The sequence below is a fragment of the Nannobrachium achirus genome (assembly GCF_963921795.1).
Source record: "Nannobrachium achirus genome assembly, chromosome: 17".
Lineage (NCBI taxonomy): Eukaryota > Metazoa > Chordata > Actinopteri > Myctophiformes > Myctophidae > Nannobrachium > Nannobrachium achirus.
Genome location: NC_137824.1, coordinates 52,270,424 through 52,296,782, shown reverse-complemented (window position 1 = coordinate 52,296,782; position 26,359 = coordinate 52,270,424). Strand labels below are relative to the sequence as shown.

Here is a 26,359-nt window from a genome sequence, read left to right as displayed (position 1 = left end):
GTGGGTATACTTGGTGATAAGGGGAGTAACTAACACAGGCAATGCCAGGGCCCAAATCCTCTCTACACCAAAAATCGTTGCCGAAAATAGCCGATCTACAACAAGCTCACAATGCATCGCGATGCTAGTGTTCAAGCGGTTAATTGATTGGCAGGTTTCCAATTGTCTAATAGTGCTTTATATGGGCTCAGGCTATACATACAACACTAGAGAGAACACAGCACAGAAAGAAAGCTGACTCAATTGTGCAAAAATAAAGAACTTTGATTTTAACTCATGGTAAGTACAGTAGTAGACCCAAGGCTTGGCTACACATAGGCTATTATGGACTTGCACCAATATGTGTGTGTCTGGTCAATAAAGTGCAGAAGCTTTTATTACAAAACTGTATAATCAATTGTGTTGGCAAGAACCAAGTTGGCAGTTCACATGCAATTTTCTCCTTAGTGGGTTGATCTGACTTTTTACTTACCCCAAATCTAAGCTATTTCATTTACATTTCTGCCACAGGCTTATTATCTGTATTGGCAGTTAACGTAAGCCTCAATACTGCACATTGTTTGGGTGCGTGTATCCCAGAGAATGGACTTGTATTACAATAACAGCAAAACATAAAAAGTAGTGGATCACAGCCTCCAGAACAACTAAAGGACGAGTGTGTCTTGTGGAACACCGACCTGATGAAGTGGAGGAGGCGATGTGAGTGACGTAGGGATGGTGGTGGAAGCGAGGAGGGTTGTCATTGATGTCGGTCACTGTCACGGACACGGTGGCGGAGCTGGACATGGCCTGGGGCAGTCCTCCGTCTGTTGCCACCACCAGCAGCTGGTAATTAGCTCTGGCTTCACGGTCTAGCAGGGAGCTGGTGATGATCTGCCCCGTCGCTGGGTTGATGGAGAACTGACCATTCCCTCCAGTCAGACTGTAGCTGTATGGGGGGAAAAGTATCGTCAAAATTAGGGCCTTCAATAAGAGCAATAAGAGCAGGGATAGATGTATTTATTTTTAAACAGAGGAGGAGACATTTATATTAGCCATTTATCGACTTGATCCCCAGCATCCATATTCTGGGGGGGAAACAATAGCCAAAAGTTCACAAGCTCACAACGTGATGCATTATGAACTTGTAGATTTTGGGCGGAGACGTTTGATCTAGATGGGGAAAAAAATGTCCAATTACAGAGCCAACTCAGGACCAGTTTACTAAGTCTAGATGTGTTAATTACTTAAGCCATATATTGTATATACCACTGACAAATCTACAAGATCACAACCCATCACATAAAGATTGTAAAAGATTTCCCAAAGATTTCCCCCCCAAAAAGTGTCCGTAAGAGTGTCCGTATGAGCACGGAACTCCATGTATGGAGATAACTAATGTCAAGGACAGAATGGCCCATACAAGGAGATATCCACGACACGCGTGTTGTGTTTGATACCACGACACATGCGGTATCAAACAGGTGCGATCTTTATTAAATTTTAAATTGTGACGTGAACATACTGTATCAGACAGCCTACATTTCCCTAAAGCAAATGCGTGTATTCAATTAATTCTGAACAGAAGCAGGGATAAAACACATCCCCACCAGTGATAAAAAGGAATGGGCAGAAGCGGGGTATCAAAAGCAAATCGTCGTTGTCGGGTGGAAACCTTGTATGTCCAAAACCGATAGTTTTGTATTTATCATTTTTAAAATTATCTAAACTAGTGAAAACAGACGATCTACAAACACACAACGCCTCGCGGTGCGAGGCGTTGTGTGCTTGTAGATCGGCTATTTTCACTAGTTTTGGGCGACAGTCTTGTATGATGAAGCAGGGCTTTGCTTTATGAAAAGAGCAAACTAATTTGAAACTTGGAGATACAAGGTTTCCACCCGACGGTGACGAAATGCACGTATCCCACCCCCCACCTCCACTCGGTGCATTCAATAATTTTAGGCCTAAATAGGTTTAACTAAAAGATAGAACTCTTCATGCTCTTGGTCAGTAGTGTCACCTCATGTCCTATAGAGGGCACTGTATCAGGCTTTAAAAGAATGAATCAGATTGAACAAAAACACATGCAGTCACATACAGTAGGATCATGCATTCGAGTGGTCCCCATTCAGTAAACACATTTGCATCTTCTTCAAAGTCTGTTTTGTTAACCAATTTTTGACACGGCCACCTTCTATGAAAAGCAATCATTCTTTTCTTTCTGCCTTTGTGATCCTCCTCAGCTCACAGGAGTCTCATGTGGTTCAAGTTGCTGCTCTCGCTCTGCTTACGTCTAGTACTGGAGACACCCCAGAATTCTTTATGACCAGAGGAAAAGCCATACTTTTTTGGTTTCCAACGAGGATCGGGTTTCACTCAATATCTCTGAAGTTCCCCAACGTGTCCCAGATGCAAACGTAAGACGACACATACATATACACACACCGGCATCAATTTTGAAAAGGACTCCTGCTAAATCACCCCATCCCCCCCCATCTCAGACATGGAAGGACAAAGCACAGAACAAAGTGCAAACATAGACTGGGCACCGGCTCATTTGGACATTCACAACAACTCTTAAACACTGTCCAAAAACACGGCCCCTTGTGGTTCATACACGGCTGGCACCCGCCACAAGTTAAAAGTTTAGGGTCTTAAATTTAACGGGGTTGTGAGAATCGAAACTAATAACGGACGGGCACGCGGTGCTGGTCTCTATTAAGGGCCTCGAACGAACCGCCCTCCCCCAGGACCCCCGATGGGCACTACACGTACTGTCATAGACAATTAACATCCTCATTACCATGTTTTGGGAAAGTAGAGCATGCTGCGATACCCCCAACATGTACCCAGTGGGGTTACCGGGTAAAAAGGAGGGCTTGTGGTCTGAACTGACGTCCAGCTTGAGAGAGAGCATCCAGGATCTCTCACACAGCCCCCTCCACACCCCCCACACAGGGGTGTCGCACCACATTCTGGGCCCTGGGTACAATGATTCACTGTGGGGCCCCTGTGCTTTAACTATTGAAAAATAGCAGATATACAAGCTCACAGCGCGGCACCGAGTGCCGCGCTGCGAGCTTGTAGATCTGCTATTTTTGAAAAATCATGAAAATCTTTGAATAATTCAAATCCTTCTAAGGTTTAAAAAAAAAAAAAAAAAAAAACTATTTTTCGATGTCAGTGGAGCTCAAACCTTTTCATGTGAAGGACCCCCAAAATGGTATGTATTTGGCCACGGACCCCCCATCTCCAAATGTGCAGGGACCCCCCCCCCCCCAGAAACAAAAGTTGAGTTACAAAATACATAAGATTTGCACACATTTTCCCACGACTTTTCAAAAATAGCAGATCTACAAGCTCGCAGCGCGGCACTCGGTGCCGCGCTGTGAGCTTGTATATCTGCTATTTTTCAATAGTTAAACTAGCATAAAATAATTAAGGCCCCTCCACCACCTTGGGCCCTAGTAACTCAGTCCCACTTTCCTACCCCTTGTGACGCCCCTGCCCCCTCCACCCCCCCCCCACCCTCTATGGAGGTTGGAGGAGGGCAAAGGGAGGGGCAGAGTGCAAGGAAAGCTGCCGTACAGCTGGAGAATTACAGCCCCGAACAATGGGTTTGCAAAAAGAGGATAAAAATGAAACAAAACAACAACTCCTGGCATCAATTGCTAACTTGGCCTGGCATATGTCACAAAATCAGGAAACGATGTGTCGGATGCGTCATGGAGAGTGTAAGACAAACAGCGACAACAAAGCCCTCAGTCTTGTACGGAACTGTCCACACCGTTTTACAATCGAGCAGATCAGCGGATCGTTGTCGGGCAGAATCCTTGTATCTCCATATTTCAATTGTATATGTTTTTTTTTGTCGCACAAAAGTAGTGAAAATAGCAGATCTACAAGCTTTGATTGTAGATCGTCTATTTTTACAATTTTATTTCATTTTGATTTATCCACCTGTTTCCGCGGTGATTTACAGTAGAATTATGTGTGGGACACATCGGGTGAACAGCTGACATACAGTAAAGCTCACGTCGCGTCGCAGATGCAATCGCTGTGAGCTTGTAGATCACACTCGGCTGTGACAAAGGAACTGCCGCTCACCTTCTGCGCAATGCACGATGGGACGTTGGAAACTTGTGGATAATTTTTTTAAAAGGAACGATGTCGGACATATAGGTCTCTGCCCAACAGTTTAGCAATCTAAACTTGACCTGCATGACTAATTGACTATATCAAATCACACAAGTTACTGCAAAATAAATTCAACGCTAGCTTTGAAGAGCCATAGACATAAACACAAAAAAAAGAGGACAAAATGAACACGTGAAGAAGTTAAAATCGAGTGTGACGTTCGCAGAACTGTATTTGTGTGTGTACTGTATGCACTCGTACTGTACTGTAGCCTATGTGAGGAAGCAAACTCATTCTACCGCAGGGGCAACGGAAGGGCATCCATTCAGGAAGAGAGAGAGAAGAGTATTAAGGAAAAGGCTCCAGGACTCTAACCACGTCTGTTACCTTATGACTCCGTTGAGGCCCACGTCAGCGTCGGAGCTGTTGACCAGCAGGACGTCCGTCCCCGTGGGGGCGTCCTCGGCGATGGTGGTGTGGAACGAGGACGAGGTGAAAACGGGGACGTTGTCGTTCTCGTCGTCCACCAGAACTGTCACCGTGCCCGTTCCGCTGAGCGGTGGAGAACCTGTAGATGAAAGAAAAAGTTTTTTCACCAAGTAAATCCCTGCTTCATCATACAAGGTTGTCGCACAAAAGTACGAGGCGCGAGGCGTTGTGTGCTTGTAGATCTGCTGTTTTCACTAGTTTAGTTCATTTTTAAAATGATGAACACAAAACTAACGGTCTTGGACATACATGGTTTCCACCCGACAGTGACGATATAGGGGAGGGAAGGGGAGGTGAAAATGAGGTAATGCTAACAAGTATGGAACAACGACTTGGTCACACTACTTATGCCACTTGTGACCAAGACGATCAACAGAATCCATATGACAAAACGTATGATTTTCGACTTTAAACGATGCGGCGCGGTGGTGTCGGAAATCGGTTATTGTCGTCGAAGGGCACGGTCGCCCAAATGAATTTCAGTCTTCTTTTGTGTTTTTTGGACAATGGCTGGTGATGATTTATTGGTGTTTTGTTTTATAGTCTTGTCATTTGCATTTCGTCCCATACTGAAGCAATTCATCCTGGTGGTGGAGCGGAGGGCTCAACCACAATTTTCCTGTTGCTTTTTTTTTTTTTTTTTTTTTACTTTTTTTTTTTTATTCCAGCAAATGTCTCTGGCCGCTGGTGTTGGTTTCCATAGGGCTGCCGCTGCCACATCAACACACATCAGCGCACAACACATCAAAAGGGGCTCAATATCTCTGAAACACAATCTCTTCAGCGTCCTTCCTGGGGTCTTTGGACACACATAGATTTAACCCATTTAGGCCTAGGATTATTGAATGCTTTAACCGGTGAAAAATAGCAGATATACAAGCTCACAGCGCGGCACCGAGTGCCGCGCTGCGAGCTTGTAGATCTGCTATTTTTGAAAAAGTCGTGAAAATGTGTGCAAATCTTTGACTATGTATTTTCAAAGCGAACGTTTGTAACTCAAATTTTGCTTCTGGGGGGTCCCTGGAACTAGATATTTTAAGATGGGGGTCCGTGGCCAAATAAATATCATTTTGGGGGTCCTTCACATGAAAAAGTATGAGAACCACTGACATAGTAGTCTCTCAAGAACAGACTAACTGAGCTCCATTTAAGTGAAAAGGACCTTTTCTTTGACGATGGCTAGCCAGATTGCTGACATAGAAACATAGGGTTTTTCAAAAAACCTTAGAAGGATTCAAAAGACACGTTTAGAATCGGGTCAAAATTCGAATTTTCACGATTTTTCAAAAATAGCAGATATACAAGCTCGCAGCGCGGCACTCGGTGCCGCGCTGTGAGCTTGTAGATCTGCTATTTTTAAAAAGTTAAAGCATAAAATAATGATACACAGTATAGTGTACCCGTTCTGAATGGATTAATCTCCATGGCAATGGATCTATTTTAGAGTCGAGCAAGGCAAGCGAGCGAGTTAGTCTGTGGAATCTGAGAAAACAAGAAAAATGCTATTTTCAGCGAAAATCTAACCGTTTTTCTCCTCGAGCGAGTGACGAAACGGGGCTCATGGGGCCCAGAGGCGCGGATTTAAATCAATAGCAGATGAAAGTAGAGCCGCAATGCAGAAAAACCTGAAGAAAGGAGGAAAAAAGGGACTCAGACATCTGCCTTGCCTTGGTGTTGCCCTCCATAATGCTTCCTTAAATGGCATGCTTAAAGGCCTGATCCATAATTCAAACATAAACACCAGATCAGTGCTTATACTGAAAGTCACAACATGGGACTGGTGGACAACTTTTAAAGGACAACTTTGGTTTTTTACAAAGGGTTCATATTTTAGATTGTAATTAGAGAAAAGAAAAAAAAATAAGTGTTAAAATGTTTTCATTTACTGCTTTCTATTGTTTTAGCGATTTTAATTACTTTGATTTCAGTGGTTGGAGGCATTCATGCAAGTGGCTAAATATGTCTTTTTAGACACAATAATCCGTCATGGGCAGATGTGACTTATGGGGGCTGGTGTAAATAGTAACAAAGAAATTGCCGGCTTATTGTGTCTAAAAATACATATTTAGCCACTTGTACGCATGCCCCCACCCACTGAAATCAAAATACTAAAATCGCTAAAACAATAGAAAGCAGTAAATGAAAACATTTTTAACACTCATCTTTTCTTTTCTCTAATTACAATATGAACCCTTGTTGTAAAAAAAAAAAGTCCTTTAAGGTATTGGATGTACTGCGAAATGGTTTGTTGCTACTGGTAGTTGTGTTGTTTATAGAGTAGAGGGCACCTGACGTTTGAGTCAGGATGGGATCTGAAAGCTGACCATTTTATTTTTCTTGTCCTTTTTTCTCTCTTTTTTTTGACAAGCCTGTCAATCATTACTCAAAATGAATCAAATTAACTGTACATACTTCCTCCATACACACTGTAGCTTTAGCAAATAAACCAACACACACTCCAAACTAAATCCTGGAGTGCACAGTGCTGTAACATAAACTCTGTGAGTTTGTGTCTCTGTGTATTCAGCTGTTAATAACATCAGATGCTTGAAGTGCAGCTTGCATACAGCGGGGGCTGGAATTAATAAGGAATAATAGAAAACATTTGGAGGGTGGCCACCAATAATCTCTCTTAACGTGAAGCCATGCGAAATCAAAGCAGTCAAAAATCTCAGGGGAGGAAAATTAGAAGAGGTGAGGGGGGGTCAGGGGATGGTGGTGGCGGTGTGTGTGTGTGTGTGTGTGTGTGTGTGTGTGTGTGTGTGTGTGTCTGTGTGTGCGTGTGTGCGTGCGTGCGTGCGTGCGTGCGTGCGTTTGTGTCATTGTCAACTTTCCCTAAAGACGTATCATCACGTTGCCCTTTAAGACTCAAATAAATAGATTTTTGTGACCATATCGTGACTTATTTCCTTGTCTCAGCCGACCATTCCATCCCCACGAGCTATGGGATTGGGCTAAGTGCACCGCGAGTGTGCTGCATGCTGCAACAAGGCAGTCAAAGTTACTGCATTGTCTCTTTCTCACCTCCAAAGCTTTCACATACATATTGTAGTATAAGTGTTTAAGTCTCAAATTAGAACGTTTGTAATGCTCTGACCTGCCATCTTAAAAGTTTCAGAACAGTGTAGCACTGCCAAGTCTTTTTGAATTGTATGTACATGTTTATAACATAAAAACTGTTAAAATAAAGTTGTAAAAAACAAACAAACAAAAAGAACAGTGTAGCACCTTGTATATTGGTTATTTTCAGTGTGTTCAGCACACATGCAATGAAGTATTATGTAACACTTGATTCTCATCCTATACCTGCTGTTTGTTAAGTCTCTCTCTCTCTCTCTCTCTCTCTCTCTCTCTCTCTCTCTCTCTCTCTCTCTCTCTCTCTCTCTCTCTCGCACCAGCCTCTAGTATCTACATTATGAATTAGTGGTTCTCAACCTTTATCATTTCAAGAACCCCCATAACGTTCAGTTACAGAACTGTAACCCCTCATGGAACCCTGAGGGTCCTGGACCACTGAGTTGTTGGATTGACACATCGAGCCATGGGATTGACGTGTGTCAGTCATCATTTCATTGGTTGAAAAAAGTTAGTACCTGTCGATGTAACCATGCAGTACATTTTTGATTGACAGGAAGTAGCTAATTAAGATTGGACTTTCATGGACAGACCACAACACTTTTGTCATACAAAACCAAGTACACAAAATGTACTACAGGGGGTCCTCCAAATCTTTGTGTGATAGAAACCTTTTTTCTCCTTTTTTTATATGAACTACTTGAACCCTAGCGTCCATATTCTGAGAACTTTAGCCAAAAATAGCAGATCAACAAGCTCACAGGTGAGCTTGTAGATCGGCTATTTTCGGCAAAAAGCTTTGGTGTAGAGGGGAAAAAGAGCAGACTAAGTACAGAATGAAAGGTCAAGTTTATTAAGTATTGACGGTTCAAGTGGTTAATATCTAAAAATACAGATTGACACGAATCCAAAACACACTGATGATTGTGCTGTCAAACAATGAAACTATATGGAATCTATGAACAGGTTGTGGGGGTCCCTGCTTCATCTCTTTCTCAACTAAGGGGTCCTTGGCCTGAAAACGTTGAAGACCCCTGCTGTAAAATGTCAGCTTTTCTTTAAGCAAGGACTGAACGCACCTACTGTACCAATGCACTGGAGCTGATCACTAGCAGGCTGTGGTTGAACTAGTGAAGTCACAGGTGTAAAATACCATACTGTAGGTCATTTTGAATATGAAGCAACTAACTGTCTTCAGCTGTGACGACTGTCATTCAAAATATATTATTGTATAATAAATGTCAGAAATATCTTGAACGAATAAAGATAATAAAGTAAATGGCCGAGTTTCCCAAAGCGATTTTGGGAATCTAAAAAAGTCGCTCTGCCCAAACCCATGTAAACACGGGAACATGACGATCGGGGCTTGGTCTCTACGACCATGCGTGAGATGCGATGGGCTTAAGATGGGCTAAAATCGCTTTGGGAAACCCGGCCAATGACAAAACATGTAATTCCAGTGGGATCTCAGATTTTCAGTGAGGTTTATCATAAATCCATCCAGGTGCTCTAATCAAAATAGTGCTTGCTAACACTCACACGCGCGGTTCGGGCCATATGCGTAAACACAACTGCATTCCAGCAGCAAAATAAATTATACAAAAAGAGAGAAACGTAAACAAGCTTCATCCCAAACGTACGAAAGCCATAGACCATACAACACTAATCTTTAGCTGACTCATTACCAGAATGAGTCACACAACTCTGCTACTCCGCTGTCTTGTTGACTTTCATAAGATGCTATGTTTATAACCAAATATAGGCAAAGTTTAATTTAGAGGTGATTATGTATCCAAGTTCACAAATATTTGTGATCATGGGGATATAAATTACGAGCAAAGTGGCACAAGTTACAAGTGACGCTAGCGCAACCTGTTACACATTTATTGTCAAAGTATTTAAGGCGCTGAGGAAGTGCTTCGAGCGCGATACATAAATCATTGTGGTTTGTAATTAAGGTAGCATGCAGACTTTTTGTCATCCTAAGCAGTGGTTATGCAATTAAAATGAACACCACATGTGGCCAAGGGCCACATCAATTGAGCGGTTTGCTTAATGAAGTTCACACTGTTAGCAACACAGGTGGGCAATCGTCTGCCTGCACAATTCCACAGTGACGCACAATCAAGTTTGCAATGTCATGGGGCTGACACAAGTCATCATTCCGAAGGAGGTTGCCATGGCAACAGATTAACCCATTCAGAACGGGTACACTATATTGTGTATCGTTATTTTATGCTTTAACTATTGAAAAATAGCAGATCTACAATCTCACAGCGCGGCACCGAGTGCCGCGCTGCGAGCTTGTAGATCTGCTATTTTTGAAAAACTGTGAAAATTAGAATTTTGACCCGATTCTATACAGTACGTGTCTTTTGAATCCTTCTAAGGTTTTTTGAAAAAACCTATGTTTCTACCTCAGCAATCTGGCCAGCCATCGTCAAAGAAAAGGTCCTTTTCACCTAACTGGAGCTCAGTTAGTCTGTTCTTGACTACTATGTCAGAGACTACTATGTCAGTGGTTCTCAAACCTTTTCATGTGAAGGACCCCCAAACTGATATTTATTTGGCCACGGACCCGCATCTCAAAACATCTAGTTCCAGGGACCACCCAGAAGCAAAATATGAGTTACAAACGTTTGCTTTGAAAATACATATATTCAAAGATTTGCACACATTTTTACGACTTTAAAAAAAAATAGCAGATCTACAAGCTCGCAGCGCTTGGGTTAATGTTCCTGTTGCTCTTTGACTGATCCTCTTAATTGAGGTGTGCTCTGTGTCCCTTTAAGTTAGTGGTTCTCAAAGTGGGGTCCGGGGACCATCAAAATCAGTTGAACCTCTTTAACTCTCTATAGATTTTTGAGCGGTGGTCACACCGTCTCCATAGCGTGGCCGTGTGTGTATCCGTGTGTGTGTGTGTGTCTGTCTGTCTGTCTGTATGTAGCCTGTGGTGTATGTAGCCTGGCTGCTATACCTTTTCTGACCACACATGTTAAGGGAGGGGCGCTGTTGTTCAGGCCAGCTAGGCACACTCACACTCACATTCACACACACAAATACACACACACACGCACGCACGCACGCACACACACACACACACACACACACACACACACACACACACACACGCAGCCTCCACCGCTCAGTTCACACAAGTGTGATTTTTTTATTTTATTGCGACCGTCAGGTCGCAGTTACTATCACATCCTCCACCGGCTGTCTGTCAGTCCCTCCGTCCCTCCGTCACGTCACACTTTTGGCCATACTCTTATCTCCGGCACCGTTACCCCTATCCATGCCAAACTTTTCACACACACTCCATGGCTGGCAAACCACACCCTCCGCCCCTGATTTATCACATGCCCCTCTTCTAGCGCCACCATGAGGTTTCTTTTTGCAGACACTTATCTCTGGCACTGTTGCCCCTATCCATGCCAAACTTTGCACACACACTCCATGGCTAGCAAACCACAACCTCCGCCCCTGATTTCTCACATGCCCCTCTTCTAGCTCACAGTCTAGAAGCTCACGATGTGTCATGATGTGACGTGTTGTGAGCTTGTAGATCTGCTGTTTTCAAAAAAACATTTAAACTTTGTTTTTATATTTTTTAAACATTTTAACAACACAAATCTCTTATGGGGCTAGTTGGCACAAAATATCTTCAGATGGGGGTCCGGCGGTCCGCGGCCAAATTCATACTCATTTGGGGGTCTTACTTACTTACTACTTTTGTCGCTGACATGCAAAAGTTTGAAAACCACTGCTTTAAGTCAATGAGGCAATGAGCCACTGTTTCTAGGCAAACCCCTTTTTGACGGTAAACAACTACCTTAAGACTGTTGTTGATCAAAGATGTTCTGTACAGGCTGAAGCTGTTGGGACTGATAAGTGGCTCTAGGAAACGGCTTTTGTCTACAGAAGCCATTAGCTTCTATCGAGAGAGTGAGAGTCTGGGAAAATATTTGTATTTAAATACAGAGCCAAGCAGTATATTTTCCCTTAAATCGAGCTGCCCTCTGCTAGTGTGTTGCAACCATTGCATTTCGGCTGTTGCATTTCAATCACATTGTTCCTTCACACTAACAACGGAAGCGAGCCAAGCAACAGGGGGTGTGCGTGTGTGTGTGTGTGTGTGTGTGTGTGTGTGTGTGTGTGTGTGTGTGTGTGTATGTGCTTTGCTTCCAGGCGTTATGCTTCAGCAGGGGCGTCACAAGGGGGGGAAAGGTGGGACTGAGTTACTAGGGCCCAAGGTGGAGGGACCTGGAATTATTTTATACTTTAGCTATTGAAAAATAGCAGATCTACAAGCTCACAGCGCGGCACCGATTGCCGCGCTGCGAGCTTGTAGATCTGCTATTTTTGAAAAGTCGTGAAAATGTGTGCAAATCTTTGAATGTATGTATATTTTTATATAAGTGAACATGTACTCAAATTTTGCTTCTGGGGGGTCCCTGGAAACGAAATATTTTGAGATGGGGGTCCGTGGCCAAATACATATCATCTTGGGGGTCCTTCACATGAAAAGGTTTGAGCACCACTGACATAGAAACATAGGTTTCTCAAAAAACCTTAGAAGGATTTGAAACATTCAAAGACGTTTTTTCAAAAATAGCAGATCTACAAGCTCACAGCGCGGCACTCGGTGCCGCGCTGCGAGCTTGTATATCTGCTATTTTTCAACAGTTAAAGTAGCCTACCCAGGCCCCAGAACTTTGGTGCGACACCCCTGCACTTTCTTTCGGTACAGGATGTGACGTCACAACCTGTTTACCGGCTCACTCCAGAGGACAGACAGCATCAGCCTCCTCCTCTCCGCGGCACCTTACTGACCGCTTAGTCGCGGCACTCGTGTGACCTTTGACCTGCAATACCAAGCACCCCCCCCCCCCCCTTGTCACTGAACAAATCAGGGATGGGTCTCTGAGGAGGCAGGACACTCTTACCCCGGGCTAATCCCTCGGTAAGCGCGGCGCAAGGCCACCCTGCCCCCCATGCCCCAAACACTAAACCCCCTCTCCTCTCGAATGCACACAAACCCCCCCAACATGCCTGATGCCTCGCTCCGGCTCTGAACCTGTGCTGAACTCAGTGGTTGGCTGACAGAGGCGTCACAAGGGAGGGGGGGAAGTGGGACTGAGTTACTAGGGCCCAAGGAGGTGGAGGGGGCCCTAATTATTTTATACTTTAGCTATTTATACTTTAGCTATTGAAAAATAGCAGATAATAGCTCACAGCGCTCGGTGCTGCGCTGCGAGCCTGTACAGTAGATCTGCTATTTTCTTGAAGTCGTGAAAATGTGTGCAAATCTTTGAATATATGTATTTTTTAAGCTAACATTTGTAACTCAAATTTTGCTTCTGGGGGGGTCCCTGGAACTAAATATTTTGAGATGGGGGGTCCATGGCCAAATACCGGTACATATAATTCTGGGGGTCCTTCACATGAAATGGTTTGAGCAACACTGACATAGAAAAAAAGATTTGAAATGTTCAAAGACTTGCACAAATTTTCATTCGGTGCTCGGGCGTGCCGCACTGTGAGCTTGTAAATCTGCTATTTTTCAATAGTTAAAGCACAAAATAATGCCTAACAATGCGTTCCCGGTCTAAAAGGGTTAAACCCCCTCTCCCTATGAAGAGCATTCATGGGGGGGGGGCCCGCAGTGAATCCTTGTACCCAGGGGCCAGAATTTGGTGCGACACCCCTGGTTGCTGACAGGCATTGGTCTGCAGGGGGGGGGGGGGGGGGGGGGGGTGTTCAAACGGGGCATTTTTCACATCTTTCCGGTCGTATCGCTTCTCGCAGCATCTCACGCAGACACACACACCTCGGCCCACGGCCGCGCGGGACGTGCCTTCTTATAGTCTCCCCGGGATCACTGATATATCGCATAACCCCTGGCAGCTGTTTGCTCTCCCCAGCCCTTCTGTCCAGCGTGTAAATAGTTCAGATCTATCTTGTTACATTCTGCTGGCCGACAGATATAGTCATCAGGGAACACTATATCTACGGCAGGTATGCAAATATATGCAAATTGCGGTTGTCAGACATAGTTAAGTCTGGGGTGAGACGTTCCATGGATGTGACGGATGGCACTAAATAAATATGGCCGACGTGCACCCGCGTGCCATGTCTGCCCTGGCTTAAGCCTGAATTATATTTAGTTGCACGCCAGTGCCGCACGCTGAGGATAGCAGATCTACAAGTGTACAGCGTGTTGCGTCGCGACTAGGGATGGGACTATAAGCGATGTTATCGTATATCGTGATATAAAAACACTCACGATAATCGTATTGTGGAGATTTCATTTATTGTGATATCATCCTCCATCATGCACTGGGATCAATTCACCTTTTATTTGCCAAGCTGCATATCCGGTACCATTTAAACCCTTTATAATTGGTAAAAGGTAATTATAATTTACGTACTTGATACAGTCTTTTTTTCACTCTCCATCAAATGTCTTTGCCAAAAAAATAGCCGATCTACAAGCTCAGAAGAGCTTGTAGATCTGCTATTTATTTTTGGCAGATACTCCACCCCAGGATAATGGATTTCGATTATCGTGATAATATCGTAAATCACGATTTCTTTCGTCACAATAGTCGTGACTCGTGATATGAAATTTTCACATCGTGCCATCCCCAGTCGCAACATGTTGTAAGCTAGTAGATCTGCTATTTTCTGTGCGCGACCTGAACGCGCAACCCGAGTATAACTCAGACTTTAGGCATCCTTCCCTTCCTAACAACTGGAGTACCTGTAAATGACAGGAACAGTGGCTGACAATCAAAACGCCTTGTTGCGAAGCCAGGTCGTTTTTTTTTTCTTTTTTAGAACGGGTGACCGAACCACAGCGGAATGCTCTCACAGCCTGCTAAAAAAATATCAGCATCTCCTTTAAACGGTCTTTACTGGAATCTGGTTAAGCCAAAGAAAGGAGGGTGTCTGGGTCAATGACTCAGATGAGTGGAGGGGTGGAGAATGTCACCTCTCCTGTGTGTCAATGCTCAAGACAGGGTACGGGGGGGGAGGGGGGGGGGGGGGGGGGAGGTATGGTGAGAAAGGTTCTGTCTGGGTTTGGCAGTGCCCGAAGCCGTCTGGCCCGATGCTAAGTGACAAATGACGTCATTTTACCATGGAAAGAAAAGAGAGCCGGAGGAAAATTGAAGGAGGGGGAAGTCAGCTGCCTACCGGTGGCTGCCATGAATCGTGGTTAGAAAGTATTGTTTCCATAGGCAAACCCTGTCCCCAGTCCCTTTGCTTCCCCCCCCACCCCCATTCCTACTGCTGCAGTAGTTATGTACATTTTACACTATTTTACGAGGTTGAATGAAACCACTGCCTGTTTTCCCCATTTGCATTGTCTCTGGTTAGTAGGGCTGTGACAATTATTACATAATCGTCTAATCGGAACTATTTGACATAATCGCGATTATTTTTCATAATCGTTTCCATGTTGAAAAATGTGAATATATTTTTTTAAAGTAAAAATACTAGTGAAAATAGCAGATCTACAAGCTCACAACGCGTCGCATCGTGACGCGTTGTGAGCTTGTAGATCGGCTATTTCCACTACCAATGTTCTTTTTTTAAGTATAAAGTTGTCAAATATGTCAGTAATTTCTTTGTATACTTAGGTTATGTGTCATATCTGCCATGTGCAACTTCAAAGCTAAACTTCAAACTTCAAAAGCCAAACAGAAATGTAATTGTCAACGACAAAAACACAATTAAATCGTTAATCGCAATTATTTGAGTGACAATTAATCGTCATGTAGAATGTCATAATCGTGACAGCCCTACTGGTTAGTCCCTGCATGGGGAATGGACCTACAGTAAGGACATTAGTCTACGGATCAGCACATGCACATGGGCATCATCAGCATTATTAGAGGGCATCACATGCAGCACACTACAACGTCCGTAGCTCATTTCAGTGCAAAAATCAATTCTAACAAGGGATAAAAGGGGCGATGTGATGTTGCTTATTATTAGTATCTCATGCATGGGATAATCTCTGCGATGTAGTTTACTGTAGAAAGCCAAAACAGATAAAACAGCCTGCTCATCTCTGACTGAGTGCAGTACAGAACGGTACCATTAGCATAATCTCATTTCAGGGGTTAATCTTCGGTCACTCAGGAAAACAAACTACAACGACCCGACGTGACTCCCCGGTTGATTCCAGCCCCCTCGTCATCCGTATTTACCTCACACACGAGAGAATTATCAACACCATCACTCAAATCTCCAGATAAACTGTATATTTTACCGGAGAGGTTTTTGCTGTGGCTTGGAAATTAAGTTTTGGAAGCAAACGCCACTCAGTGCTTGCAGCACTAGCACGGAGTGTGTATATTTGATCCAAATAGCTTCTCGGATATTGTAGGCTACTCTAGGAAATTTGGGGGCGATCGGTGAGACCAGAGAATCATGCTCCTTCGATCAAGTAAAGAAAGAATGTTGGATCTGGTGGTGGTAACACGTCTCCATCTCCGGAGAGAGTGAAGAAGGGTCGTGCCTCAGTCACTGAGCTCAGGGGTGTCGCACCAAATTCTGGGCCCCGGGTACAACACTCCACTCACATTTTGTGCTTTAACCATTGAGAAATAGCAGATATACAAGCTCACAGCGCGGCACCAAGTGCCGCGCTGCGAGCTTGTAGATCTGCTTTTTTTTTTTTTTTTTTTAAAGATTTGTTTTTGGGCTTTTTATGCCTTTATTGATAGGACAGTAGACTGACAGGAAATGAGGAGAGAGATGGGGAATGACATGTGGCAAAGGTCGTCCGGATCGGGAATCGAACCGGCGACGCCAGCAGGCATCATAGCCTACTATATGGTATGCACCTTGACCACCAGGCCAGCGTAGATCTGCTATTTTTGAAAAATCGCCAAATTTGTCTTTGAATATTTCAAATCCTTCTAAGGTTTAGTATGCTTCCATGTCAGTGGTGCTCAAACTTTTTCATGGGAAGGACCCCCAAAATGATATGTATTTGACCACGGACCCCCTTCTCAAAATATTTACTTCCAGGGACCCCCCCCTCCCCAGAAGCAAAATTCGAGTTGCAAAAGTTTGCTTAAAAAAATACATATATTCAAAGATTTGCACACATTTAAAAAAATAGCAGATCTACAAGCTCTAGATCTAGTGAGCTTGTAGATCTGCTATTTTTCAATGGCTAAAGTATTAGATAATGAAGGCCCCTCCACCTTGGGCCGTAGTAACTCTGTCCCACTCCCCCCCCCCCCTTTGTGACGCCCCTGAATGAACTCCGTTACAGTATGGACAGCATATTTGATAAGTCCAAGTTAAATCCTGGAGAAAAGGCTGTCTCCAGCACGGACGCTTTGCTTTTTTCTCCCCCATATTTTTTTCCAAGGGAAGACTTCAGAGCAATGGCATGCAGATAACCGTTTTTGATGATGAGCCGCCGCGACATGGGGATAATGTATGGAGTCACTGGCGTCACTGCACTGACTGCATTTCACGCGAGGCAACTCGATACCTCAGAGCACTCAAACAGTACCGTGTGAGGAGTTTGCTGAATTGTCGCCACTTTAATTTGATCTAGAAAAAAAATAACACATTTCGATACCATTTATTTAACGCGTTTAGACCGGGTACGCATTATTGGGTGTTATTATTTTATGCTTTAACTATTGAAAAATAGCAGATTTACAAGCTCGAAGCGTGGCATTGAGTGACAAGCTGCGAGCTTGTAGATCTGCTATTTTTGTCTCGAAGGCATGGGGGAGAGTATGTTTTCGTTTTTCTTTTTTTTATCGTGATCATTTGAATTTTGGCCCGATTCTATAAGTGTCTTCTAAATCCTTCTACGTTTTTTTTTAAACGTCAGTGGTTTCTACGTCAGTGGTTCTCAAACATTTTCATGTCAAGGACCCCTAGAATTGGCCTCAGACCCCCATCTCAAAATATTTTGTATCAGGGACCCCCCAGAAGCAAATATTTGAGTTACAAATGTTCACTTTAAAAATTAGATATTCAAAGATTTGCACAAATGTTCATGATTTTTTTTAAATAGCAGATCTACAAGCTCGCAGCGCTGCGCTGTGAGCTTGTATATGTGCTATGTTTCAATAGTTAAAGCAGTCAATAATTCTATGCCTAAATGGATTAAACAGGACATTCCCAACAGACTTGAGGGTGGACACACGCCTCGCTCAGCCGGAGACCAAACTCAGCCTTCTATTATATTTCTTAAATAATTCCATTAGCGCTCAGGGAAGGTATAGTGAAGTGCTCATGAGAATGACATCCACGTCTCTCTGCCAATATGTAATGACACCACTCGAGCGAGGCTCTGGGAAGTTTGTTTTTGGTAAGGACCACCAAATGACTTGCGGGGAGCCTGAATACCCCCTCCCCCTCCCCCTCCGCATTAAAGGTGTCCAAAATAACAAGCTTTGCGGACCCTGAGACTGAGGGGAGTACAGTCGGGCGGCCATCTGTTGCCTTCGACTCCCCATTCCCAAGGGCACGCAGACAGTAAACCTCTCATAACCCCGCGCCCCGGAATGCATTGTCTAGCTCGCACAAACATATGGCAGAGTCCAAGCACCTTATTAGTGTACATTACCAGTGAACAAATCACATTAACCTCCCTGAATGGTCTATGACCATTACCGTACTCTCAGAACAAGAGGGGGGTACAAAATGCATGTGGTAATTACAGTTAAGCTATGTGTTTTTTGACCGCTGCGTCTGCTGCGAGGGCACATGTACCGCTGAGAGAACCGAGCGGGGTGCAGGCTGTGGGATGGGGGGTGATTTTAACCTAATCAGAACGGGTACACATTATTGTTGTATCGTTATTTTATGCTTTAACTATTGAAAAATAGCAGATATACAAGCTCACAGCGCGGCACCGAGTGCCGCGCTGCGAGCTTGTAGATCTGCTATTTTTGAAAAATCATGAAATTTGAATTTTGACCCGATTCTATAAGTGTCTTTTGAATCCTTCTAAGGTTTTTGGAAAAACCCTATGTTTCTATGTCAGCAATCTGGCCAGCCATCGTCAAAGAAAAGGTCCTTTTCACTTAACTGGAGCTCAGTTAGTCAGTTCCTGAGAGACTACTATGTCAGAGGTTCTCAAACCTTTTCATGTGAAGGACCCCCAAAATGATATTTATTTGGCCACGGACCCGCATCTCAAAATATTTAGTTCCAGGGACCACCCAGAAGCAAAATTTGAGTTAGAAACGTTCGCTTTGAAAATACATAGGGTTAGGGTTAGATTTGCACACATTTTCACGACTTTTTCAAAAATAGCAGATCTACAAGCTCGCAGCGCGGCACTCGGTGCCGCGCTGTGAGCTTGTATATCTGCTATTTTTCACTGGTTAAAGCATTCAATAATTCTAGGCCCTAAATGGGTTAAAAAGGAAAAAAAGCAGCACCCACCCTCTGAGAAAATGGTGCGAGTCCCAAGTTGCTCCGGTCTAAGCCGTGCTAAGACTTAGGTTTGGGTTGTCTCTCTGCTAGCACAAGAGATAATCTCTTCCTTCAATATGATTGACTGATGTTTTGTCCCGTGGAGTCGGGGAGCGGAATTGTGCGGAACCTTCCGCTGCACGAAGAACAATGCTCGATGTCGAGGCGGGAGGGTTCATTAAACTTGAGAGTTTAGGACAGGTTGACTTAAAGGGGGAAAGACTGATGAATGTGTGAATTTATGAGACAGCCCCATCTGTAGCCGGGAGCTTAGGGCTAAACGGTTAATTACGGTTTATGGACTGAGGCTCGATTATTGTGCTCGCTCTAAAGAGACAGCGTAAATAAAACGCCATTACTCAGGGGAGGTGGGTGGGGGGAGGGGGGAGGAGAACTGGCCGCCGTTGGCAGTGGAAATGGCATTTTTCTCCCTCTGAGAACCTGTTGCTTTGCGACAAAGCTTCTTTTAATGCCGAGACCCCTGTCTGTCCGGCACCCATGAATGGCCGCGGCGGAGCTGTGCGCAGGGTGCGAGCTGTCTCCCACCATCACGGTTTGCCAAACACAACAGAGCAAACAGAGGTTTTCTCACAGTTAACAAGCAAGAGAGTGAAAGGGACATCTCAACTCAAACACTCAAAAGGCACTCTGTAGTAGTAATAAGGAGGAGAAGAAGGAGTTTTTTTTTTTTAATATGGCAATCTCACAGGCACTTTGGCTATTTATGGAGTGCTATATCTTAACGCTCGCGCCTAATTTATTTCCTGTATGTTATGGAGAGGGATTTTGTTTGTTTGCAGACTGATAGCAAAAGTCTATTTGCGTAAGAAAACACAATGCTAACATTTTACGAAGTGATTTGACTTGTGTTTTATGACAATGGCACTTTTATTTGCTATGGTCGATAACTTGGAGATCTCCGCTTAACTCATTCTGTGCCTATCCCGAACATGTTCGGCTTTATTTCAATCCAATACAATTTTTTTTTTATTAATTGACTTACCCTGAGCTGCTTGTAGAGTCGTGGGTGGTCCTGGCTCGTCCTACGCTAGCCAGCTAGCCATTTTACATGGTCCGACGATATATTCCATTAAAAATGGTTTAAAATACATTTTTGAGCCCCCCAATGTTCACTGAATGTTCAGCGCCGCTTCCGGAACGTAGTCCAGTGTGCCTATCCCGAACATGTTTGGCTTTTTTAATGAAATGAATAAAATGATCCGAGGCCTTCTGAAGCCTGGGCCTAAATTTTCAATCCAGTGTTCGAAATCCGTCCGCCCCCCGGCCGGCCGTTAGCCGCGAACGTTGCCGCGAATCGCCGCCGAATCCAATGAAAAACCACATCTTTGGAGGCCCATATCTCTGGATTGTGTTTTTACGGATGTGGCGCGAGGTTTATTTACGGCGAAATCGCCTAAAAATGATCTTTTAAATGACACGAACGTGAGCACGCACGTCACTGCAACGTGAGTCCCCGGATGCTAATACGCTCGCCTATGGGACAAACCCTGGCATTCTTTGGCACCCTCTAGGGGCTGGCACTAAAACGGTTAAGAGGAAGTGGGTTGTATGGACCAATCCACTGTGTTCCAAGGTTCCAAGGTCAATCTCTGTAGATCCCTAACTTGGAAACCTGACGAATCTCCTAGCAGGTCACAACCGATGGGACGAAAAGGCAAAGCAAGGCAAAATTCTCACAGAACTTTTAAACAGATGGGCAAACATGGGCAACATTACTGCAATATGACTTGCAGAAAGCAAGGCTGGGCTTATTGCACATGCTGGCTTACCCAGCCAAATCTGTTAACTGCTTTTTAGACACAAAAGAACAACTTGTCCTGTGTAAACATTATTCTGAGATACTGTACACTGCTTTTGCGAGTGAGGTGCTTATTGTAATTAAATCAAGCCAACCAGGGTCATAAGAGAAACTGAGTGAAAAACAGCATTAAAAACGTAGTGGATCTTGCCTGGCTACCGCAAAGTACTTATCATCCAACCCACACCAGGTCTTTAAAAGCCTTATTAGATACTAACGCTATTCACACAAACATTCAGTTCCAGCAATTGTTAAAGTGTGTACCAGGGAGTGGAAAGGAGAACATAGTGGATAGGAAAAAGCTCTGCAAGACCACATTGTTACTGCCCCTTTTTTTAAGAGTTGATCTAGAATGTTACAGGTCTGTTAAAGTTCATTTGAGGAACCTGATATTTTATTTGGCCGAGTCCTGTGTTGCCACTAGACTTCAGTCTGGCTGAAAACTTCAGAAACGGACCCTATTAAAGATTTATTGTGGCAAGCTTTTGGACAGTGATCTGGCAAAGTCCAGCCATGCTTTTACACCACTTATCAGTGGCCTTTTCAATACTTAATTAGCTAAACATTCTATTTGTGTAATTTCCAAAAGTTAATGTACTGGTGAGAAAGATCTCTTTTTGTCACTTGCATTATAAATCTAACCAGGCATAAATGACAGGCCTGAGACAGATGCAACATTTTTCATCCTTATCCAAGATGGACAGGAAGCAATTCATCATTGAAAAACAAAGAAATAAAATATAGCTGCAAGCAGCGATAGCGGGCCACGCTATAGACTAAGGCATACAGAAAAAATATACAGTATATAAGCAATATGCACTATAAGCCATAGAAACAAGGAAGATTGAACTTGAGAGAAAGAAGACCTCACCCACTCTGACCTAACTTCATCCACTTTCACCCATCTCCACTCACACCCACCTACCTCTAGCCACTTTCACCCACCTCCACTCACACCCACCTACCTCTAGCCACTTTCACCCACCTCCACTCACACCCACCTACCTCTAGCCACTTTCACCCACCTCCACTCACTCACACCCACCTACCTCTAGCCACTTTCACCCACCTCCACTCACTCACACCCACCTACCTCTAGCCACTTTCACCCATCTCCATCCACTTTCACCCACCTCCACCCACTTTCACCCATCTGCACCCACTTTAACCCACCCCCACCCACCTCCACTCCCTAATACCTATTACACTATTACACAATTACCCAATTACACCATTACACCTATTACATTATTACACCTAATACACTATTACACCTACTACAATATTACACCTTCTACACCTAATACACCATTACACTATTACACCTATTATGCTATTACACTTATTACACTATTACAATACTACACTTATTACACTTAGCCTATTACACTACAAGTAAGACGCCTTGGGTGAGAAGCGCTCTCAGAGCGCGGGGAAACAACAGAATTAAAAAATAGTCCGTGTAAATCTGGCATGTTGTACACACACACACGCACTCACGCACGCACACGCACGCACGCACACGCACACGCACACAAACACGCACACAGAGACTAGGGCTGTATTGACTCAGGACCCAGACAGGGGTCGCAGCTGAGTGCAATCAGTGCAGTGGAGCAGCGCAAACAAGACAGATTGTGTGTGTGAGTGTGTGAGTGTGTGAGTGTGTGTGTGTGTGTGTGTGTGTGTGTGTGTGTGTGTGTGTGTGTGTGTGTGTGTGTGTGCGTGCGTGCATGCGTGCATGTGTGCGTGTGCGTGTGCGTGTGTATGTGGCGTTACAGGCAAGCATTACATGCAAGAGTAACAGGCTAGAGTTACAGCATGACACAATTGCTGCAAGTTTTCATAGTAACTGCGACTGCAAGTGGTCGCAATGTCAGTGTTGCCCTTCTACCACAAAATATGAAATAAGCTACATATTGTAGCGTTACCATTTTGTTTTCACAGGTCAATACTAAATGTCAGGGTTCTGTTTATATGAATGAATACCGTATATGATACCATATATGATACCATATATGATACTATATATGATACCCAGCGTGGTTTAGAGGAGAGTGGCGTCACGCTTTGATCTCGCCGCAGACCGAAAGTGGCGTCGCATGGAGCCTGTTCTCATTCTTAGCGAGCCTCTGCTGCTCTTCAGCCCTGTCCGCCCCCATTATAACCGAGGCATTTTCACTCGCTGGTAAGTAGACTAAATCACGTCTTTTTCCCCCTTTTAACGCATTCACGGGCCTCTCCAAGGTAGACAACATTATTAAAAGGGGAGAAAAAGATGTGATTTATTCTACTTATGGACACCTCAACCCATGGCCTGAGACAGGAATCGAACCTGTGACCTTCTGATTAGTAGGCATCCACTCTATGAGCTACCGTACAACAGCCCAGTTTAAATCACCTGAACAGCATAACATTTTGCCTTTTAAAATAATAGTCCATTTATAATTCCTGCAGGAGAAACTAGGTTTCAGCTTTAGACAGCAGAGACGCATATGTTTATCAAGTTTTCATGGCTGTAGGTCAAACAGGGCATGAGTTATTATACCTGTTCAAAGTGTTGCATTCATTCATCGCTACACCTTTGGCCAATGGTCGTGGGCTTAGTGTCACTGACCCTTGACATAGCCCTCTAGTACTATATTGCCCAGTTTCGTAAAAACCAACAGCACCGTAGAGATAACACGGCGGTTCATTCGTAAAACGGCAGAAGAAGAATAATAGTAGAAAAGTAGAAACATAATAGGGGCTACGCACGTTGTGCTTGGTAAGTTTGTGCACCATTTGGTTCGATTACTATGCTCTCAAAGTGAAATTAGATTTTGCGATGTAAAACCATAAGAAAAAGTATTCCTTTAAAGTGCAGGTGCCATGATTTTCCCCTCTATAAAACATGATTATCTACTATTATGATTATACTAGGAAGATGAATTTTTCCAAAAAAGTGTACAGAAAGAGTTAAAAAAAAAATGTATGTGGCCACACCCACTAGTTCATTGTTATGTGTGGTTGTCATGGTGGGTGGTGACCCAGCTGAAGTTAGCCACACCCACGTATGTTTTTGGAACGGCACGTCTGACCCAGCAGGTGGCATCCTCCAGCTAACAGCCCAAATAAAAAGAGAATACATAATTTCTCATAACAACCACACCAGGGGGTCTAATGAAGTACTGTCAACCTCCTAGACACATGAAAACCAGACCAACCAACAATAGTAAAATAAAATAGGGGACAGTCATTAAAAACATGAACTCTAGTGTCCCATTTCTGGCCATGTCAAAATAGGCAAACACTCAAGGAGAACAGCAGATCTAAAAGCTCACAATGTGTCACTATGTACAGTACTATGTGTCTCTCAATGACTGTATGGTTGGCTGTTTTCAGCTAAGAGATTTGTGTTGTTGATGGGAAAAGGGGAAGGGGCTAAGTAAATATATATACTGTAGACAGCTGGGGGACCTACAGTAGACAGTTGAGTAATGTATTAATGTTTAAGTGGTTAAAATTCTTTAAGAAGCCCCCACAATCACCACTAACTCCCATTCCTCCACACACACACCCCATTCCGCCCACTCACCATGGTGGAACAAGTGACCATGTCCACACAGTAGTGGTTCATTTAACTCTGGAAGTGTCAAAATGTACCCCACTGTGAATGGAGAGATGGAGAGAGATGTGCTGGGCGGGGGGTGGAAAGACACAGGATTTGCAGTAATAGCCATGGGGACCGTCCGGGGATTTACCCTGCCTTCTCTATTAAAGCAAAATGAGACCAAGTGCTATGCATGTGTCAATTTAGCCCTGAAGATGCTCTCACCACACATGTAGAGCACACACACACACACACACACATACAGACAGGCACGCAAGCACACACAAACACACAATGATATAAAAATATGCGCAAACATAACACAATCCCGGCACACATGGTACACACTAGGGATGGGACGATAAGCGATATTATCGTTTATAGTGATAAAAAACACTCACGATAATCGTATCGTGGAGATTAAATTTATCGTGATATCGTCCTCCGTCATGCACTGGGATCAATTCACCTTTTATTTGCCGAGCTGCATCCGGTACCACTTAAACCCTCTATAATTGGTAAAAGGTACTTAAGGTACCATAATATACATACTGTAGGCTACTTGATACAGTCTTTTTTTCACTCTCTAATGTCTTTGCCAAAAAATAGCCGATCTACAAGCTCACAACACGACACAACGTGACGCATTGTGAGCTTGTAGAGCTGCTATTATTTGGCAAATGTTCCGCCCCAGGATAATGGATTTTGATTATCGTGATAATATCGTAAATCGCGATTTCTTTTGTCACAATAATCGTGATATGAAATTTTCATATCGTCCCATCCCTAGTACACACACACACACACACACACACACACACACACACACACACGCACACACACGCACACACACACACACGCCCACGCATGCATGCGCAAAGGCCATGAACTTATCTAGACATATCTTTCCTCCTCAACACTTCCTATGTAGACGATTCATTAGACCGTGTCAGTGGACTCTTTTATTCTGCAATGTGCAACAGCACCACAGAATGTGCAATTTTCATACCACCAAGTTAATCTTAATTCAATTTTAGTCCCCCGACGTGGCAACATCCGGAGTGACAATCTAACTCTGAAAGTGTAAAAAACGGGCACCGTACAGGTCCAACACAATGCATTTAAGTGTAGGCAGACAATAGGCTAAGCTGAAGAATATACATTGGAATTTGCACCCTATAAAGACCTTTCTTGGAGAGTGATTTTCTTGCTTGCTGGCCCGGCGCAACCTTAAGTGACCGAATGTCATGCTGTACATAAAATGTGTTTTCTGAAAAATGTGGTGGCCCACTTAGAACAGTCCCAGAAACACTCCCTGCTGAAAGCGTTTGACTTTGTGGCTCCCCGTTGGAGATCTCATTGTTTTATATTCTTCCATGGGGGCATAACTTCTGCGTTGCTAGGCACTGGCTTACGAAATCTGATTTGCCTACAGTTGATACCAGATGTTGCCCCTGCAATGAGACCAGCCCAGGACCATGACGTTCTGGTATCTCTCTCTCTTTCTCTCTCTCTCTCTCTCTCTCTCTCCCCCTCTACCCCTCTGTCTCTGCCCCTCTCCTTCCCTCAGAAATGGTGCCAACGACTTTCCACTGGTGGAGAATGGGGGAGAGAGTGGGGGGAAAAAAATGAAATATCCTAGGTCTGATCTTCCAGTTCCCCCCTCAACAAGGCTCCTTGTAAAACACCTTTATGCAGCTTGTATGTGTGCCACGTCTCAGGGCTTGGATTTTCGAATAATGACAGAAGTGTGCCAAATTCTGCCGATCGCCCGAGCCAGAAACCATTATAAGAACCAG

General features: G+C 44.0%; 1 protein-coding gene across 1 annotated transcript in view; it reads right to left on the bottom strand.

The window, feature by feature from the left end:
* Nucleotides 1-26,359, bottom strand: part of fat4 (FAT atypical cadherin 4) — a gene marked incomplete at its 5' end in the record, with an annotated part of 157,505 nt that overhangs the window by 31,393 nt on the left and 99,753 nt on the right. Inside the window, 2 exons of the mRNA XM_080745854.1 lie at nucleotides 678-928; nucleotides 4,507-4,687. Coding sequence (XP_080601980.1) covers nucleotides 678-928; nucleotides 4,507-4,687 — 432 coding nt within the window. The remainder of the gene's footprint in view (nucleotides 1-677; nucleotides 929-4,506; nucleotides 4,688-26,359) is intronic.